The following is a 20,511-nucleotide window of genomic DNA, read 5'->3' as shown; positions in this document are numbered from 1 at the left end:
CTACTCAGCCATAAGAAATGATGACATCGGATCATTTACAGCAAAATTGTGGGATCTTGATAACATTATACGAAGTGAAATAAGTAAATCAGAAAAAACCAGGAACTGCATTATTCCATATATAGGTGGCACATAAAAGTGAAACTAAGAAACATTGATAAGAGTGTAGTAGTTATGGAGGTAGGGGGGAGATGGAGAGGGAAAGGGCACAAAGAAATCTAGATAGAAGGTGACAGAGGACAATCCAACTTTGGGTGATGGGTATGCAACATAATTGAACGACAAGATAACCTGGACATGTTATCTTTGAATATATGTATCCTGATTTATTGATGTCACCCCATTAAAAAATAAAATTATTAAAAAAAAATAAAAAGTTAATTGGAAAAAAAATAATTCGTTCATGATTGAGGACTGAATGAGAGGATAAGTAAAGGAGAAAAGAAGAAACTAATATAAAGGGAGAAAAAAAAGAGGAAAACACAAAAAGAAGAAAAAAGAACAAAAGTAAAGAGAGAATGAGTTAAGGGTCTTGGAGTGCATCCCTCATAGAGTGATAGGAAGAGGAAAGGAAAGATAATGAGAGATGTAACACTTATGGGTAGTATAGTTAAAGAAGAGGAGAGAGTAAGACCGTAAGACTGACAGAGAATTAAACGACCAAATTGGAAGAAGAAGAAAATAATCAAGACAAGAAGATAAGAGAAACAAATGAACAAATATAATAAAATGGGATAGGTTATAAAGTCTGTGGATTATTCTTGATTTTGAAGGGTTATCTTCTTGTTCTTTATTTTCTCTCCCTCTTCCTGTTCGGTGACTCTGTACCTTGGGTTCTGCCCCTGTGGCACATTTAGGTAGAGGTTTGCAGTTGATAAGTCTCTATGGTGATATCATATATTGGGCTTCAGTCTTGTTGGTAGTCGAGGCTCAGTAGCATTTGTAGGCTCTGACAATCAGAGAGTCTGTTTTCACTGAGCCTCTCTCCTAGTCTTTCCTTCCTGAATCAGCAGCCTGATGATCCAGCTATGGGGTTGCTGCTGCCTCTGCCTGGAGAGTAAGAGGCTCAAAGAGTTGGCAAATCCCCACTCTATTCCCACTCAGCACAGGGCTCTGGGTAAGGCTCAATAAGTCAGAACTGCTAACATAATCAGGTGGGGCTTGGAGCCAATTATTTTCAAGGTGCCTTTCTATGCACCTCTAGGCATGTCCCAAATGCCTTAGCACTCTGTGAGACCCCTTTCCCCAGGCTTTTGGCACTTTGTAACCTGTTTTGGCTGGGTAGAAGATGCCCTAGTCAGTGTTTGCAAAGCAGAAGGATTTACAAGCTGCCAAATCCCTCTTTTTAACATATAGCCCTGAGTATGCAAGCTCTGCCAATCAGAGGTTGCCCCCACCCCTATGTGCATAGCATAACAAGAAGTACTAAAAAGTATCTCCCCTCTTGTCTTAGATCACTGACCTGAGAGAGATCTTGTCAGTTAGGGTTGCATAGGTCAGTTGGGAGGCAAACAGACTGTGGGTTAAGCTAATCCTTCACGGGTCAGTTAGCTTGTATGGCTGCGTGAGGCACCCCACCTGACCGGAGAAGTTCAAGCATAGGGAATCTCGCTTTCACGTGCCACTCTTCAGGGCGCAGGGATGACAGTGAGACTCCAGTGTCAGCCCATGCAAAGGCCTCTGACTCTGTCCCTCTGTCCGGGAACACAGGTGTCCACTCCTGGGGGAATCTCTCGCCCACTATCCGCGCTCACCGACGAGGATATCAGGCCGGCCGCGTCTCATTCTTGGTGAGGCACCCTGCCCGCATGTAAAAGTTTGAGCGTAAGGAATTTCACTCCCGCTCACTCCTTGCATGCCACTTTTCAGGGCGCAGGGGCATCCCTGAGACTTCGGTTTCAACCCACACAAAGGGCTCTGACTCTGCCCCTCTGTGCGGTAACACGGCCGCCCACTCTTGTGACTCTAGGAGAAATCTTTTGCACACTATCTGCGCACACCGACCAGGAGATCAGGGCGGATGGCTGCCCCACTTTTTTTTCTTTGTCTGGATTTGGCGCAAGCGTTAGCTTGTGTTGACTGGGTTGCCACAAGCACAGTTTTTCCTCGGCTTGGATGTCTGTGCCACAGCCTGGTTTGGACGTTTGTGCCACAGCCTGGTACTATTCACACCCTATGCCTGCCTCAGTTCCTATACTCTCAGTTCCCAGTGAAAGCAGCCTTTATTTAGGTTAGTGAGGAAGGTGGAGTGTTTCCTCCTCCGTCTTATTTCTTTTGGGGTTGATTATATTTTTAGTCAATTTTTCACTTGATCATACCTTGGCGTTTAGTGTGGAACTGTTGAAGGCTCCAAAGATAGATTTTTCTGTCTCTGGTTGAAGATCTTGTTGAATTTTGGGGGAGATTTATCGGTATCGCTCCTTATGGTGCCATTTCTCTGATGTCACTCAGAACCCGCACTTTAAATGTCAAAGCTCCAAGCCTCTCTCCCTTCCCCCTGTGGAATCTAGCACAGCAGGGCATGATATCCAGCACCCAGACCAGCTGACTGTGAAGCTCCACCATATCGAATGCACAGGCACCTCTGTGCCAATGCTGATCACAGAGAGCAAAACTTGCCCCAGGTTTGAGGTGCTGTTACTTAGGATACCACTCTAGCAATGGTTGTTATATCCTAAACCAATGCTTTTCATAGCTGGCCACTGGATCTGCTAGCCCTGGGCCTCCCTGGCACAAACCTGGTGCAGAGCAATGGAAGACGCTGCCTGTGACTAGCCCTCAGCAATCTTCTTAAAGCTACAAGCCATCCAGAGTCTGTGGCTGCCTCTGCTGGGCCCATGTGCACATGGAAATACCAAGATGCACACCTAGGCTGGCTTTTACCCACACTGGGCCTGGGGAAAGGTCTGTAAATGGCCAAGGTCCCCTGAGAAACGTCTCCTGCAGCCCGTGTCTGCTATCTTCCTGTTGGGCTCAGGCACTGGTGGAAAAAGAAACCCTCTGGTTTAACCTAGAGCCTGGGGCAATTTAAGGATTAAGAAAGGTGGTGGGTGTGGCTCCAACCCCCCCCCCACCCACAGGTACCAGTCTGTCCAGACTTTTTTCACAGACCTCAGAAGGGTGTGGCCACCAGGATTCCGGTGGATGTGGCCTCTGAGACCAAGATGTGTGGTCTGCCTGCACTCCTGACAGTTTCTACTGAGCTTCCCATGAGGCTAAATTACCTGTCTTAGACTCAGGAATGTGTGGGGAAATTCTCTGGCCTCAACACCAGAAAACTAAGTCACTGAAGTTATTCTTGCTTCCTGGATTCTCAAGATGACCCAGTTTCCATGACTGGGCCCCTAGAGACTCCCAAAGGTGGGGCAGTTGCTTTTCCCCAAGCTGATGCCACTCAGACGGGACTGTTCCACCCAAGAAAGATGGCAACTGCAGCACTGGAGAATGAGTCAGCACAGGGGTTCTGGTGCTGTCTCCCATCATTTCCTTCACTGGGCCTCTAACTTTATATTCTCCTCATGCAACTCTGATCCTCTCAGCTCTCCTTCCACTGGATCCACAGGGTGGCTGTGAACGAGATTTTCTGTGCAGGCCCTTTAAGATGAAGCCTGCATCTCTGAGAGTTCTGTCTCTTTCTCACGGTCAGAAACCCAGTTCTTTTCACTGCCAAATGCTGTCTTGGCACTTATTTTAGGCTCTGGGGCCCTAGGCTGGGGCTCCAGTCCTGGGGCTGAGGACCCATACCTTTCTGAGAGAACCTCCCTAGAGTGAGAGTCCCTTGGGACCCTCACCTGCCTCTCACTGCTGGGAGTGGGGCAGCCCTTTCCACATCTCCACCGTTCCTACCTGTCTTGGTGTGTCTTCTTCTGTGATCCTCAGTTATAAACTCTACTTTGTTTTGTACAAAGCTGGTTTTTCAAGATGATTGTTCTTAAATTAAGTTGTAATCCAATCTGGTCCTGGGAGGTGGCAGTTCAAACATCTTTCTACTCCATCACCATCTTGGAATCCTCATATTTGCATTTTTTTAATGAAAAGTCAAACAGTCCTTTAACAGGAGTGGTTCCAAGGTTTAATCCCTACAGGAGTCTGAGATTGCTGTAAGTGGCCTGTAGATGATAACAAAGGAGAAAGACTTACCTTTGGAAGATTTAAAACTCTCTATAAATGAGGTACATGCCTGTTGTTGTTTATAATCAAGTAGATGAATTGAGATGAAGGAGTGTGTAGCAAACTGCAGAACAATATTTTCTTATATAGATAAAGTTAAATCTGAGTCACCAAAAACATGCTTAGCTTGGAATTGCACCAAATGGTACCAGAAATGCAGCAATATCTACAGGCTTCTTGTGTTATGTATAAAAAGTCATATCCTCTGGCTAGAGTGTTCTGCTTAATTCTAGCTTTCAAAATATTAATCAGATTTCTGTATAGGAAAAGGGAAAGAAGATATGAAAATTAGCCATTAGGGAAGACAGAAGAATTAGTTCAATATTGCTTCCATGAAAATAGTGAGTGGCAATGTATTTATTTATACTATACTATCCTAGATGAAACTGATTCTGGATCAGTGCCAGAGTGGGTGGTTGGGATAGCTTACAGGTGGAAAGCTATCAAATGCACCATTAAAAATCAGAAAGGAAATTCGAGGTGGGTGACTATTAAAGGAATCAGTGACACTTCAGTGATGGGCTGTCGAAAAGATATTGTATAAGTTTATCTCAGCAGAAAACTTTTGATAAGACAAGCTGTGGATTTCTTTCCATACTAGCACAAATAATAAGGTGTGATGAAGGAGGGGCTCACATATGTGCAGACATTGATGAGGAATGTTCCAAGTACTCCCATCCTCAGATCGGTGGATATGGGAGGAAAATGTCTGAGATGAGCCAAATGATGCACAAAGGTGAATAAAAGACAGCCAAATATAACCTAAGTCCAGCCATAATTATCTAAGCCCTGACCCTGGCCAAAAGGAAAAGGGAAATAAAGAGAATATCAGGATCTCCAGGCCTCTTCCTCTCCCTGATCTCAAGTCCAATTGCACTTCCTATGAAGATGGGTCTCACATCTCACATCTTACTACCACTGCTGTAGTCCATGTTACTATCTTCTCTCACTTGAAATGCTGCAACAGGCTCACCTCGTCCACCCATCACCTGTTTTGCTCCATTCTCCATCCGCTTCTTAAAGACTTGTTCTTCAGTATGGTCCACAAAACAGCAGTAGCAGCACTTTTACCTGGGAGGTGGGGAGGACTTCACATTATAAGGTCATACTCCCACCTATTGAGTTTGAATTTGAGCACCATTTTAACAAGGTGCCCAGGTGATTTATATGCACTCTACTGTTTGAAAGGGTCTTCCCTCCCTACTGCCAAGATGGGGTTTCTAAAACACAACTCTTATCATGTCAATTCCCTGCTGAAAATCATTCAGCTACCTTCACCCCAAATTGTGCCTTCAGTTATATAGCTTCTGGCATAAAAGGCCTGCTTTGGCAAGGCTCTTACCTATTTTTCCAGTGACTGCATCTCATTTGCTCCTGTATGAATGCCACACTGCTTGCAGTTTCATTGTTTGCACCAGGTTTTCTAATCTCTTTGCCCCTGACACTCTTTCATCCTTCTGTTCACCTGGGTAACTTCAATTCTTGCTTCATGTCTCAGATTAGGTGCCCCCTCTATTAAGATTTCATTGTCCTATGCCCATATTTTTGGGTTAAGTGACCTTTGGATATGATCTCATATAACTCCCTATATGTATGCTTCCACAAGGGAACTTAGCTTCAATTACTATGATTACCTATTGATGTGTCTGCCTTGCCTGCCAACCTACATATTTCTTGATAGTAATGCCTGTTTCTTGCTCATCTGGGTATGTCTGGAGCCCCGGATAATACCTGACACAGAATAGGTGCTAAATAATGTGTGCTGAATTGAAGGGACAGTGGAAAATTCACCAAAGACTAAGTACATGTACATAAGGACAAAATCAACCATATCAAAAGTAGGCTTTTGATTGCAACAGGAAAATAAAAATAATTGGAAAAAGAGAACAAAGAAAGTAAAAAGAACATGCTAAAGGTGAGGTGAGGCTTTGCTTTTAAAGTATTTAAAGATAAGATTGAGACTGATGAAGTAGTTTTTGTTTCTGTCTTTTTTGTGTGTGACTTTTATGGTTAAGCCTTATCTATGAAAATGTGGAATCAAAGTTAACATGACTAAAAGGGAACTCATTTACTTGCCACTGGGAGAATGATCAACCTGCCTTGTTTTCTATGAAGGGAAACATTTCAATACTGCCCTTATCAAAACAGACCCCTTGGGTGGTCCAAATGCTAATAGTTAAGTAACAAGACATCAAAGATTGTCTAGGAAAGAACTGGTTTATACCTACTGTGACAAAGTAATAATTACTAGTACCCTCATCAACCTTCAACGTGTCCTGATTTGGATGATAAAATATGGTCACCTTACAAACAGCCAACACTTCTTAAGCTCTTCCTATGGACCAAACACTGTGTAAAGTACTTGACATAAATATTCTTGTTAGATGCTCACCATAATTCTTTCTTTAAATTGAGATACAATCCACATACCATAAGACTCACCTTTTTAAAGTATATATAATTCAGTGGATTTTAGTATATTCACTTTTTGTACAACCACAACAACTATCTAATTCCAAAATATTTTTATCCTCCAAAAAATAAATCTCATCCTAATTAGCAGTCACTCACACACCCCTCCACCCCCAAGTCCTTTAAAACTAACAATCTGCTTTCTGTTTCAATTGATTTGCCATTTCTGGACATTTCTTATAACTGGAATCACATAATATGTGGCCTTCTGTGTGTGGCTTCTGACATTTCCATTTTACAATTGAGGAAACTGAGACCTAGAGAAATGAAATAGCCTGACCAATGTCACACTTCAGTGAGTAGAGATATCAGAACTAGATCAAGGTGTGTCTGGCTCCAGAGACATGTTTCTAGCCATGATGTGGTGCTTCCTCATATTTATTGCAGGTACTCAACACATTCTTGGAACTCTTTTTATGGCCTTCTGTAACTGGGAACATTCTTTCCAAAATGCCTCATAAATTTTCAATATTTGAGAGTGGATGTAATTTTTGGAAAGAGTCACATGTCAGTAAGAGCAAGAATGGTAACTAAACTAAGCTATACAGCTGGGTAATTGATTTGGACTGAATTGTGTCCTCTTTAAATTCATACATTGCAACTCTAACCATCAAATATGACTAAAGTAACTGTATTTGGAGATAGGGCTTTTAGGAAATAATTAAAGTTACATTAGGTCACAGGAGTGGAACCCTAATTCAATAAGATTGGTGGCCTTATTAGAAGAGGGAGAAAGAAGAAGAGTTACCTTTCCCTTTGCTTTGTGAGGACACAGCAAGAAGGAGGCCATCTGTAAGACAGGACAAGAAGTCTCCCAGAACCCAACCACTCTGACATCCTGATCTCAAACTTCCAGCTTCCAGAAGTATTAGAAATGAATTCCTATTGTTTAAGCAACACAGTCTATTATATTTTGATATGGCAGGTGGAGATAATGTAGTTATATTTTGGGATAAAAAATAAGGTATATCCATACAGTTAGGAAATTAAGTGATTATCATCGGTTACTTCAAGAATAATTTTTTGAGGAAGCAAAAAAATTATTTTTAATAAATTTTTATTAATGTTAATGGGGTGACATTAATAATTCAAAGAAAACATGTCCAGGTTATCTTGTCGTTCAATTATGTTGCATACCCATCGCCCAGAGTCAGATTGTCCTCCGTCACCCTCTATCTAGTTTTCTTTGTGCCCATCCCCCTCCCTCTTTCCCTCTCCCTCCTTCCCTCCCGCATTCTCCCTCCCCTCACCCCTGGTAATCACGACACTCTTGTCCATGTCTCTTAGTATCGTTTTTATGTCCCACCAGTGTATGGAATCATGTATCAATAGTTTTTGTTTTTTTCTGATTTACTTATTTCAATCCATATAATGTTATCAAGTTCCCAACATTTTGTTGTAAATGATCCGATATCATCATTTCTTATGGCTGAGTACTATTCCATAGTGTATATGTGCCACATCTTCTTTATCCAGTCATCTATTAAGGGTTTTTTTGGTTGTTTCCATGTCCTGGCCACTGTGAACAATGCTGCAATGATCATGGGGCAGCATGCATCTTTATGTATCACTGTTTCTGAGTTTTTGGGGTATATACCCAGTAGAGGGATTGCTGGGTCATAAGGTAGTTCTATTTTCAGTTATTTGAGGAACCACCATATTTTCTTTCATAATGGTTGTACTACTTTACATTCCCACCAACAGTGAATGAGGGTTCCTTCTTTTCCACAGCCTCTCCAACATTTGCTATTACCTGTCTTGTTAATAATAGCTAATCTAACAGGTGTGAGGTGGTATCTCATTGTCGTTTTGATTTGCAATTCTCTAATAACTAATGAAGATGAGCATCTTTTCATATATCTGTTGGCCATTTGTATTTCTTCCTGGGAGAAGTGTCTGTTCATGTCCTCTTCCCATTTTTTATTGGATTGTTTGTTTGTTTGTTGTTGAGTTTTATGAGTTCTTTGTATATTTTGGATATTAGGCCCTCATCTGAACAGTTGTTCGAAAATATCATTTCCCATTTAGTTGGCTTTCTGTTTATTTTGTTATCAGTTTTTCTTGCTGAGCAAAAACTTCTTAGTCTGATGTAGTCCCATTCATTAATTTTTGCCTTCACTTCTCTTGCCTTTGGAGTCAAATTCATAAAATGCTCTTTAAAACCAAGGTCCATGAGTTTAGTACCTATGTCTTCTATGTACTTTATTGTTTCAGGTCTTATGTTTAGATCTTTGATCCATTTTGAGTTAATTTTAGTACAGGGGGACAAACTGTAGTCCAGTTTCATTCTTTTTCATGTGGCTTTCCAGTTTTCCCAGCAGCATTTATTGAAGAGGCTTTCTTTTCTCCGTTGTGTGTTGTTGGCCCCTTTATCAAAAATTATTTGACTATATATATGTGGTTTTATTTCTGGGTTTTCTATTCTGTTCCATTGGTCTGAGTGTCTATTTTTCTGTCAATACCATGCTATTTTGATTGTCGTGGCCCTATAATATAGTTTGAAGTCAGGTATTATAATGCCCCCAGCTTCATTCTTTTTCTTTAGGATTACTTTGGCTATATGGGTTTTTTTATAGTTCCATATAGATCTGATGATTTTTTGCTCCATTTCTTTAAAAAATGTCATTGGAATTTTGATGGGAATTGCATTAAATTTGTATATTGCTTTGGGTAATATGACCATCTTGATTATATTTATTCTTCCTAACCAAGAACAAGGAATATTCTTCCATCTCATTGTATCTTTTTTGATTTCCCTTAACAATGGTTTATAGTTTTCATTATATAAGTCCTTTACATTCTTTGTTATGTTTATTCCTAGGTATTTTTTGTTGTTGTTGTTGAAATCGTGAAGGGGATTATTCTTTTGAGTTCATTCTCAAATGTTTCATTGTTGACATATAGAAAGGCTATGGACTTCTGTATGTTCATTTTGTATCCTGCAACCTTACTGTATTGGCTTATTGTTTCTAGTAGTCTTTTTGTGGATTCTTTGGGGTTTTTGATGTATAGAATCATATCATCTGCAAAAAGTGATACCTTTACTTCTTCTTTTCCAATATGGATGCCTTTTATTTCTTTGTCTTGTCTGATTGCTCTGGCCAGAACTTCTAGCACCACATTAAATAAGAGTGGAGAGAGTGGACAACCCTGCCTTGTTCCTGATTTAAGGAGGAAAGTCCTCAGTTTTATGCCATTTAATATGATGTTGGCTGATGGTTTATCATATATGGCCTTTATCATGTTGAGATATATTCCTTCTATACCCATTTTGTTGAGTGTCTTAAACATAAAGTTGTGTTGTGTTTTATCAAATGCCTTTTCTGTATCTATTGATAAGATCATGTGGTTTTTGTTCTTTGTTTTGTTGATATGGTATATTATGTTAACCGTTTTACATATGTTGAAACATCCTTGAGATTCTGGGAAGAATCCCACTTGATCATGATGTATTATTTTTTTTAATATGTTGTTGTATTCGATTTTCCAGTATTTTGTTTAGTATTTTAGCATCTGTATTCATTAGAGATATTGGTCTGTAGTTTTCTTTTTTTGTGCTGTCCTTGCCAGGTTTCGGTATGAGTGTTATGATGGCCTCATAAAATGTGTTTGGAAGTATTGCTTCTTCTTCAATTTTTTGGAAGATTTTGAGTAGAATAGGGACCAAGTCTTCTTTGAATGTTTGATAGAATTCACTAGTATAACCATCTGGGCCTGGACTTTTATTTTTGGGGTGATTTTTTATAGTTTTTTATATTTCCTCCCTGCTAATTGGTCTGTTTAAGCTTTCTGCTTCTTCATGACTCAATCTAGGAAGGTTGTATTCTAGGAATTTATCCATTTCTTCTAGGTTGTTGAATTTGGTGGCATATACTTTTCCATAGTATTCTACAATAATTCTTTGTATATCTATGATGTCTGTGGTGATTTCTCCTCTTTCATTTTGGATTTTATTTATATGCGTCCTTTCTCTTTTTTCCTTGGTGAGTCTTGCAAAGGGTTTGTCAAATTTGTTTATCTTTATAAAGAACCAGCTCCTTGTTTTATTAATTTTTTCTATAATTTTTCTGTTCTCTATTTCATTTATTTCTGCTCTGATTTTCATTATCTCCTTTCTTCGGCTGGTTTTGGATTGTCTTTGTTCTTCTTTTTCTAGTTCCTTATGGTGTTAAGTGGTTCACTTGGGCTTTCTCTTGTTTGTTCATATAGGCCTGAAGTGATATGAACTTTCCTGTTATTACTGCTTTTGCTGCATCCCCTAGATTCTGATATGTCATATTGTCATTTTCATTTGTTTCTATATATCTTTTGATCTCTGTGCTTATTTCTTCTTTGACCCATTCATTTTTTAAAAGTATGTTGTTTAGTTTCCACATTTTTGTGGGTTTTTTTCCCTCTTTTTTGCAGTTGAATTCTAGTTTCAAAGCTTTATGATCAGAAAATATGCTTGGTACAATTTCAATTTTTCTGAATTTGCTGATGTTATCATTGTGGCACAACATATGATCAATTCTTGAGAATGTTCCATGTACACTAGAGAAAAATGTATACTCTTTTGCTTTGGGGTGAAGTGTCCTGTAGATGTCTATCATATCCAGGTGCTCTAGTGTTTTGTCTAAGGCCACTATATCTTTATTGATTCTCTGTTTTGATGACCGATCTCGAGCCGTCAGCGGTGTAGTGAGGTCTCCAAGTATGATTGTATTTTTGTCAGTTTTTGTTTTTAGGTCATTAAGTAGCTGTCTTATATATTGTATTTTGGTGCTCCTTGGTTTGATGCATATATATTAAGAATTGTTATTTCTTCTTGATTTAATGTCCTCTTAGTCATTATGAAATGACCATTTTTGTCTCTGAGTACTTTTTCTGTCTTGTAGTCAGCATGATTAGATATGAGTATTGTTATACCTGCTTTTTTTTTTTTTTTGGATGTTATTTGCTTGAAGTATTGTTTTCCAGCCTTTCACTTTGATTTTTTTTTTATCCTTGTTGCTTAGATGTGTTTCTTGTAGGCAGCATATAGTTGAATTTTCTTTTTTAATCCACTCTGCTACTCTGTGTCTTTTTATTGGTAAGTTTAATCCATTTACATTTAGTGTAATTATTGTCAGTTTTGGGTTCCCTATTGCCCTTTTATAAATTGCTTTTTGTTAGTTTTGTATCTTGTTTGATTCTTCTCTTTTGTTTTTCTATCATTTGTTTTTGTTTGTTTCTCTTCCATACTTCTTTCTTCTGTTGCTACCTTTTTAAAGTCATGTGCTTCTGTGATGGTTTTTTCAAGTGTGGGTACCATTAAGTATTGAAAAGTGTATCTACCATATTCATTGTAGTACCCTATCTTATGAGTGTTTCTGCGCTTCATCGGGCTTTGCTACTGTTAATCTCCATCCTCTCCCCCTTTTTTTTCTTTTATTGTCACAGTTTAAATTTGTTTTTTTTGTTTTCTTGCTGGAGCTGTTACTTGTGGTTTTGTTTTGTTCTTTGAATCTGGTTGGAAAACCCCCTTTAGTATTTCCTGAAGTGGGGGCTTTCTGATGATAAATTCCCTCATCTTTTCTGTATTTGTGAATGTTTTTATTTCTCCTTCATACCTGAAGGATAGCTTTGATGGGTATAGTATTCTTGCCCAAAAGTTTCTCTCTTTCAGGGCTTTAAATATTGGGGTCCACTCTCTTCTAGCTTGTAGAGTTCTGCTGAGAAATCTGATGATAATCTAATGGGCCTTCCTTTATATGTTGTATTCTTCTTTCCCTGGCTGCCTTGAGATTTTTTTTTTTTTTTTTTTTTGTCGCTGGTTTGTGCCATCTTCATTATTATGTGCCTTGGAGAAGGTATGTTGTGGTTAAGAAAACTTGGTGTTTTGTTTGCTTCTTGAAGTTGAGGCTTTAGTTCTTTCCACAGGCTTGGGAAGTTCTTGTCTATTATTTGTTTGAGTATATTCTCTATTCCATTTTCTCTGTCTTCTCTCTCTGATATACCTATTATTCTTATGTTATTCTTTTTGATGCAGTCAGACAATTCCTGTAGGTCTCTCTCGTTTTTTTTTTGAGTCTCTTTCTTCGTCTCTCTGTTGCGCCTCAAATTGATTGTCTTCTATTTCACTAATCTTACCTTCTATCTGACCTGTTCTATTAGCTAAGCTTGTTACCTCATTTTTTAGCTCGTGAATTGAGTTTTTCATTTCTGTTTGATTTGTTTTTATAGTTTCAATTTCCTTGGTAATATATTCTTTGTGTTCATCAAGTTGTTTTTTGAGCTCCCTAAATTGTCTTTCTGTGTTTTCTTCTATATCTCTGAGTATTTTTAGGATTTCTATTTTAAATTCTCTGTCATTTAGCTCCAAGGTTTCCAATATATTATATTTGTTCTTCATATATTTTTCCACATCTATCTGTGTTACTTCTCTATCTTTTGTATCCATGATATTCGATTTTCTTTTTCTTAATGGGATCTGAGGGTTGTCTTGTTGATAGCACTAATGAGAATTAATAAAGTATAAAAAGTAAAAAAATTGGAAACAAAAATTCAGAAAAAATAAAAAAATAAAAAAAACAATAATAATTTATTATCCCCCCCCCTTTTCTTTCTTCTCTTCCCCTCCTCTCCCTTCCTCCTTATGAAAATATTGTGATGGCCTGTGAATTACATTATGCTAAATGGAACAAAAACTGCCTATAACGGAGGGCCTGATTTGGGGGGAAGTGTTCAAGGGGCAAAAAAGGAAGTAGGGACCTACAAAATGCAAAAAAGAAAAAAATCTTTGTCAACTATAAAATGATTTGCTTGTAAGTGATGGTCGACTAGGAGATATAATGAGAGGGATAAGAGGGAAACAGAAAAAAGGAGAAAAAAAACTATTGTATTAAGTGGAACAACGACTAAATAGAATGGAGATCTTGGGTTGGGAGGAATGCTACTGAGTTAAAAAGCAAAGTAAAAGGCACCCAAAATGCCACAAAAAAAAAAAAAAAAACTTGAGTCCCAAATTAAATAATTTGTTCATGATTGAGGATTGAATGAGAGGAAAAGTAAAAGGAGAAGAGAGGAAACTAATAGAAGGGGAGAAATAATTAAAAGGGGAAAAAGAAAGGAAGAAAAAGAAAGGAAAATAATAAAAACAAAAAGAGAGAGTGAAAGAGTTAAGGGTTTTGGAGTGTAACCCTCATGGAGAGTAAGGAAGAAGAAAAGAAATAAAATGTAACACTTATGGGTAGTGTAGTTCAAGAAAAGGGAAGAATAAGATGGGCAGAGAATAAAAGGACCAAGGTGGAGGAAATAGAAATAATAATAATAAAGCAAGAAGATAAAAGTAACAAAAAATAGTGGGACAAGTTATAAAGTGTGTGGATTTTTCTTGAGTTTGAGAGGTTAACTTCTTCCTTTTTTTTCCCCTCTCCCTCTTCCTGGTCGGTGACTCTGTACCCCAGGCTCTGCCCCTGTGTCATGCTTAGGTAGGGATTTGCAGTTGATGAGATTCTACGGCAATGTCATATATTTGGCTTCAGTCTCGTTGGTAGTCAAGGCTTGTTAGCGTTTGCAGGCTCTGACAATGAGAGAGTCTGTTTTCCCGGAGCCTCTCTCCTAGTCTCCCCTTCCTGAATTAGCACCCTGGTGATCCAGCTATGAGCCTGCCGCTTTCTCTGCCTGGGGAGTAAGAGGCTCAAAGAGCTGGCAAATCCCCACTCTAACCCCACTCAATGCAGGGCTCTGGGTAAGGCTCTGGCAGTTAGAGCCGCCAGCGTAGTCAGGCGGGGCTGGGAGCCAATTGTTCTCAAGGTGACTTTAAATGAGCCTGTTCAGCACGCCTAGCACTCTGTGGGACCACTCTCCCCAGGCTTTCTGTACTTTGTAGCCTGTTTTGACTGGGAAGAAGATGCCCTAGTCACTGCCTGCAGTACAGGTATTAACATCTACCAAGTCCCTCTTTTTAGTGTATATCCCTGAGTATGAAAGCTCTGTCAATGAGAAGTTGCCCCCACCCCTTTTGCAAGAGGCACTAAAGAATATCATGCCTCTTGTCTTGGATTGCTGAACTGAGAGAGATCTTGTCAATTAGAGCCCCAGAGGTCAGTTGGGAGGTGCACAGACTGTGGGTTAAGCTAATTTCAGTGATTGGATCCACAGATGTGCTCCAGAACGGACTGCAAGCTGCCCACACGCCCCTTCACTGACACTTGATTGTTAGCTTGAATGGCTGGGTGAAGTGCCCCGCCCACAGAGAGAAGCTTGGTGTGTGCTGGCCCGGGTGCAGGGCGTGCAGTTTCTCACAGCATGTGGGTGGCTGCTCGCGGCGCGCGGGCTGTTTATCCCGGACTGTGTGTGGGCATTTGCTCGCGTGGGTTGACTCGCCACAAGCACACTCCCTCCTCGGCTTGAACAAACATCCGTGCCGCAGTTAGCTTCCTCCACACCCTCAGCTCCCTCCCGACTCTCAGTTCCAAGTGAAAGCAGCCCTTTCGCCTTCAGTGTGTGTGGAACTCCCAGATGCTCCAAGGATAGATTTTTCTGTCTCTAGTTGATGAATTAGTTGAAATTTTGGGGAGATCCATAGGACGCGTTGCTCATGGTGCCATTTCCATGACGTCACTCTCCAGCAAAAGAAATATTTTGAATGTTGGAGTCAGCATTAGAAATGGAAACATCTATAAAACTTTTTGTATGGCACTATACTTTTTAGTGAAAGAGAGAGAGAGACAGACAGAAAGAGAAAGAGATGAGCAGCATCAACTTGTAGTTGTGGCACTTGAGTTGTTCATTGATTGCTTTCTTCATATGTGCCTTGACTGGGGGCTTCCATCAGAGTCAGTGACCCCTTGCTCAAGCCAGAAACTTTGGGTTTCAAGCCAGCAACCTTTGGGCTCAAGCCAGTGACCATAGAGTCATATTTATGAGCCTATGTTCAAGCTGGCGACCTTGGGGTTTTGAACCTGGGTCTTCAGCATCCCAGGTTATTGCTTTATGCACTGCACTACCAGATGCAGTAGTGTACACTAGTGGTAAGGTGGCATTATGCTTTTAAATTTTATCATGTTGGCCTGACCAGGCAGTGGTGCAGTAGATAGAGCATCAGCCTGGGACACACAGGTTTGAAAACTCAAGGTTGCCAGCTTGAGCGTGGGCTCATCAGGCTTGACTGCTGGGTTACCAGATTGAATGTAGGAACATAGACATGACCCCATGGTTGCTGGCTTGAGCCCAAAGATTGCTGGCTTGAAGCCCAAGGGCAGTGGCTTGAGCCCAAGTTCACTGGCTTGAGTAAGAGGTCACTTGCTCTGCTGGAACCCCCCAGTCAAGGCACAAATGGGAAAGCGATCAATGAATAATTAAGGTGCCTCAATGAAGAATTGATACTTCTCATCTCCCTCCCTTACTGTCTGTCTGACCTTTTCTGTTCCTCTCTCTGTCTCTCTCACAAAAAAAGATTAAAAATTAAATTTTATAATATCTATTGCGTTTATCTGGAAAATATAACAACTACAAGAAAAAAGTAAAAATAACTTATTATGCTACTGTTAAGAATATGCTATATTTTGTTTCAGTTTATCATTTTCTGAAATTTTAATTGTTAAGTTTATATTTTGTTAACTACACAATTAACACATAGATACATTAGACTGTCTTTTATCTAATGTGATCAAAGGTAGTTGTTGGTTAATTAATTGATATTTTTTAAAAGATGATAAATATATTCATACATACAAACACATTAAACTTTTTTATTTAGACCCAAAACATATACTTTTATATCCATTTGCTAATCTTTTGATGTCAAGTCAAAGCTTTTTTCTAAGTAAGGATTTCTAAGTGTTCTTCCCTTTGTTTTTCTTCCATAAACCATACCCATTATGCATCATCTATAATTTCCAGCATTTTCTTATTTAACATGGAACAGGATGTAGATGCTTGCAAAGCAATTTGAGAATAGAGTCTTTCCAGAGTTTTCTCCTCTGATATTTTACTGTTACATATTCAAAACTAATTTGAATGCACATTTTGAAAGACTTCTCTCCTTATTGAGTTTTAGCAAAGTGATAAACTTAGTTTTCATGGAAGCACTCTTGTTTTTAGTACTCATAATTCTTTGACATCCATAATTTAATTAATCTGTGTAATTACAATAACAAGTAGAATTATCAAAATTTGTTCAAAAATAATTATTACTAAGCATTGGACTCCATTGATAGGTATAAAAGTGCACGATCATATTGAGTAGCCTATTAATCATGAGCTCTCATCATGACATAAGCATCAGCCAATGTTTCAAAGAGGGAATGGAATGAGTTATCTGTGCATTGTATAGAAATTGGTTAAAAGGGTTTCTACAGTCCTTGCTCATATAAAAAAATAAGTCTAGGTATCTACAGAGTAAAAAGTTAAACTTCTCTTAAGGTTTCCCCTCTCCAGGGAAAATGCTGTTAACATTAATTATCTATCCTTCCATGATTTGCCAGTGCCTGAATTGTTTCAAGATTTGAATTGTCTTGTTTAATCCTCACAATAATTCTATGAGATAATACTACTGCTATCTTTATTTTATAGATTCTTTAACTGAGGCTCAGAAAGGTTCAATAATTTTCCCTAAGCCACAAAGTGACTAATTTGTTCTTCCTCCTGAAGAAACTTTCTTACTAATGTAAATAAATCAAGTTAAAAGTTTGGATACATTCATTTATTCAGTAATCATTTATTGAATGTCCACTTATTGCCAAGTACTGTATATAAATCCAGGTATTCAAACACATGGTTTCTGTTTTCAGATACCTGGAAAAGGCAGGCCAATCTTTGAACTAAGATTGTCCCCAATTCATTCAGCTAATAAGTGGGTAGGGCAGGATTACAATTCAGGTATGTTTTAACAATTGTTGTATGATTCCTGTAGGTACATAAAAGTTTTGGTAGATTGTTTTTTAGAGGTACTCACCTTGAATATTATTGTTTTCATGAGAAGATGAGTTTGGAGCTCCCAGAAATCAGCATCCAATGGTGAAAAACAAATTTGTAAATAGAAAACCATAAATACAAGTTCTGAAATGGTTTAAATTACATATATATGCAAACACTGCTGTACTGTAATCCAAGGGTGATGAAGATAAGACAAGATGCATATTTGGAGTTCTAATTCCTTAAGTGGGAGGACTGATGATAAAGAGTTTAAATCCACTAAGGATCTTTGTTAAAATGTTGAAATGTAGCAGCTTATACAAGAACAAGCAATTGAAAAGAAAAGCAGAAGTCTAAAAAAAGAGAAAATAGGAAAGTTGTATATAAAGAAATATTATGAAAAAAAGAATCATAACATAAAAAATGAAGAATTAAATCAAATGGTTAAAAAAATTTAAAAGTGCTTGTTGAGACAGAACCAAGACCTTACCTATTACACAACACATTCCATAATGCTGGCCAATTTCAACTTACACTATGGAGGACTGAAGGGAAATGCCTCTCCCTGAGGCAGGGGTGGAGAAATTGAACCACATGAGTGTCTGACCTCTAAAACCATAAATGCCAAAGGCTTTTAGAGCCAGTTGGCAACATTTTCAAGGATGAAAGAAGCAGGGGATTATTCTTATAAACATGTTATAAGATCTTATATAAGGAAGCGAAAAGGAAGCCTTTATAGAAAACTTCACAAGAATGGCTATATATTCTTTGTGACTGAAGAAACATTTACATATATGCAAACACATGGTATGTGGTGGCCTTGATGGAGAAGATTAAGCACCAGGATGGAAATAGGAGGAATAAAAATGAGGAAGAAAAAAAATGTTGGGTTACTTAAGTTGTTTGCAAAGAAACTGGAGTCTATGACAGAATTTGGTTCTAAAGACTGAAATGTTTCTTTGGTGTTGGAAAAAGTATCGCAGTCATATCTGTCTTTAGAAATTCTTTCTTTTTTCTTTCATAAGAAAGATCTCGTGGCAGTTCCCTGCCTGGAGGACTTTAAAAATAGGAGTGATTTCCTCTATCTGGAATGATCTGTGTCAGCACTTGCCCTAGGCAAGGTTGTTACATCAGCAAAAACTTTCCTCCATCCTACCTACCAGATGACATCTCCCCCACTGCCCCCTTCCATGCCCTGCAACCTCTGCCATGGGCTGACTGCCTTTTCCTGGACCACAGTTCCAGTGTGACTTTCCACATACAATCAAATCCCCTTTCCCACAGCTCACTCCAGGCACTTAGACACACTATAGGTTTCACCCTTTCCGGCCTATTTGCATTTAAAAATAAGATCCTGGTTAACGTACATGTATCTGGAGTTTGAGAAGTTTGGGGCAGTGTAACTAAGTGGAGAGAAGTTGAAGGTAGAGAGGAGTATTTTGGGTGCTGGGGGAGGCGTACGCCACTTTCCTGGATGCTATTCAACACCAGATGTGAGCTTTGTTCAGTGTGGTACTGCTTAGAGGGAACGGGCAAGGGTTGTAGAGGAGGGTGGCTGAACTCCGTGATCCTCAAGGTTGCTGTTAATTCTATAGGCGATTTCCAGCTACATTTCCTGGCAGCTAGCTTCCTTTGCAACACTCTAGTACAGTGTGATTTGACTTTAAAAAAGAATTTTCAGCAGCATGTCTTTGTGCTTAACAGACAGTGCCCAATTTTCCCATCACAGTCCTCCCTACAAACATTAACTCTGGGGTTTAGCAATGGATGCTGCTGCAGATCAGCCCTAGCCATACACAGCTCAAAGATATTTTCACAGAGAGTTCTTCAAGGCTCCAGCTCTCAGAGAAGCATAAGAAAGGGTCTGTTTTTCACTCACAGTGTGTATAAGATTTATGAAGAAAAAAATGTGTGGCTTTATGTAAAGAAGGGAAAAGCTACAAAAAGAAATCTACTCAAGGAGCTTGTATAGCCAGTAGCCACCACCACCATCACAGCTGCCTGGCCCATGTAGGTTTGCATTAGATTTGAACAGATGGTAATGAAACGACAGAGCCAAGAGCTGGTGGGCCATTACCTTTAATCCTAGCTTGCACCTGGTGGGCAAGTAAAAACACACACTGGGATCCAAAACTCACTCATTCAGTGCTCACAAAGCTACTGACTTATCTGAGTTTCCTAGGATCAAAGTTGTCTAGCTCGCCAGCCTTATTCACCTCTGTTCCCCATCTCCTTCTCTCTGCACAAACTCTGCACAAACTGGCTTCTCCTTCAGCACTCTGCCATCTTGGCTGCTTCTCCTGGCCTCCTCCACGTGGCCTTTCTCTGCTCTCCTCTCTGCTCTTTCCTCTAATGCTAATCTCAGGAACTGAGAGAGAGCAAGCTCCCGGTCTGCCCCCATTTTATAATGTAGAAATCCAAACCTATATCCCAATAATCAAACAAGGAAGTCTCTGATACAAAGTCACTTATCTGGGGCATAATGGGATTCCTCATGAGACTGCACAACCCCACATCATGCAATCAGTCAAGGGTGTGGGGAAAAGTTTAAGCTTAAAACTAAGCCTTTGGCTATAACTACCCGGCCTGCTTACAGCCTGTCCCCCACACCCACTACAAACTATAAGAGAGCAAACATATGTATCATATTTACAAACTTATTTGACCAACAAAACTCATATGAGTAATTTGGTAAGTTTTATGTTGGGTTATAACAACATTCAAGAATCCCTACTGTGTGCCAGGCTCAATTAGACCTGGTAAGTAACAAAAATGATGAAGCAAGGCCCCCTGCTATGAAGGAATTCAGCCTAATAAGCATCCCATGTTAAGAAATGACATGTTTGATGTAAGCAAGAATATTTAGGAGCACGGAGGTTGTCATTGACCCAACCTGCTGTTGGTAGAGATCTGAGAAGACTGTCCCAGGGAGATAACATCTGAGTTAAGTAGGAGTAAGGCAAACTAGAGAAAAGTGGGAAAGGCGGT

General features: G+C 39.3%; 1 protein-coding gene across 1 annotated transcript in view; it reads left to right on the top strand.

Moving 5' to 3' along the window:
* The first annotated feature begins 1,641 nt into the window (after positions 1–1,641).
* FRMD7 (FERM domain containing 7) overlaps positions 1,642–20,511 on the top strand; it is a 57,341-nt gene continuing 38,471 nt past the window's right edge. Inside the window, exons 1-2 of the mRNA XM_066357881.1 lie at positions 1,642–1,790; positions 12,653–12,665. Of these exons, the coding sequence (XP_066213978.1) occupies positions 1,642–1,790; positions 12,653–12,665 (162 nt within the window). The remainder of the gene's footprint in view (positions 1,791–12,652; positions 12,666–20,511) is intronic.

The sequence above is a fragment of the Saccopteryx leptura genome, chromosome X (genome assembly GCF_036850995.1).
Source record: "Saccopteryx leptura isolate mSacLep1 chromosome X, mSacLep1_pri_phased_curated, whole genome shotgun sequence".
Taxonomy (NCBI): Eukaryota; Metazoa; Chordata; class Mammalia; order Chiroptera; family Emballonuridae; genus Saccopteryx; species Saccopteryx leptura.
This window is presented reverse-complemented; position numbering and strand designations above follow the sequence as displayed.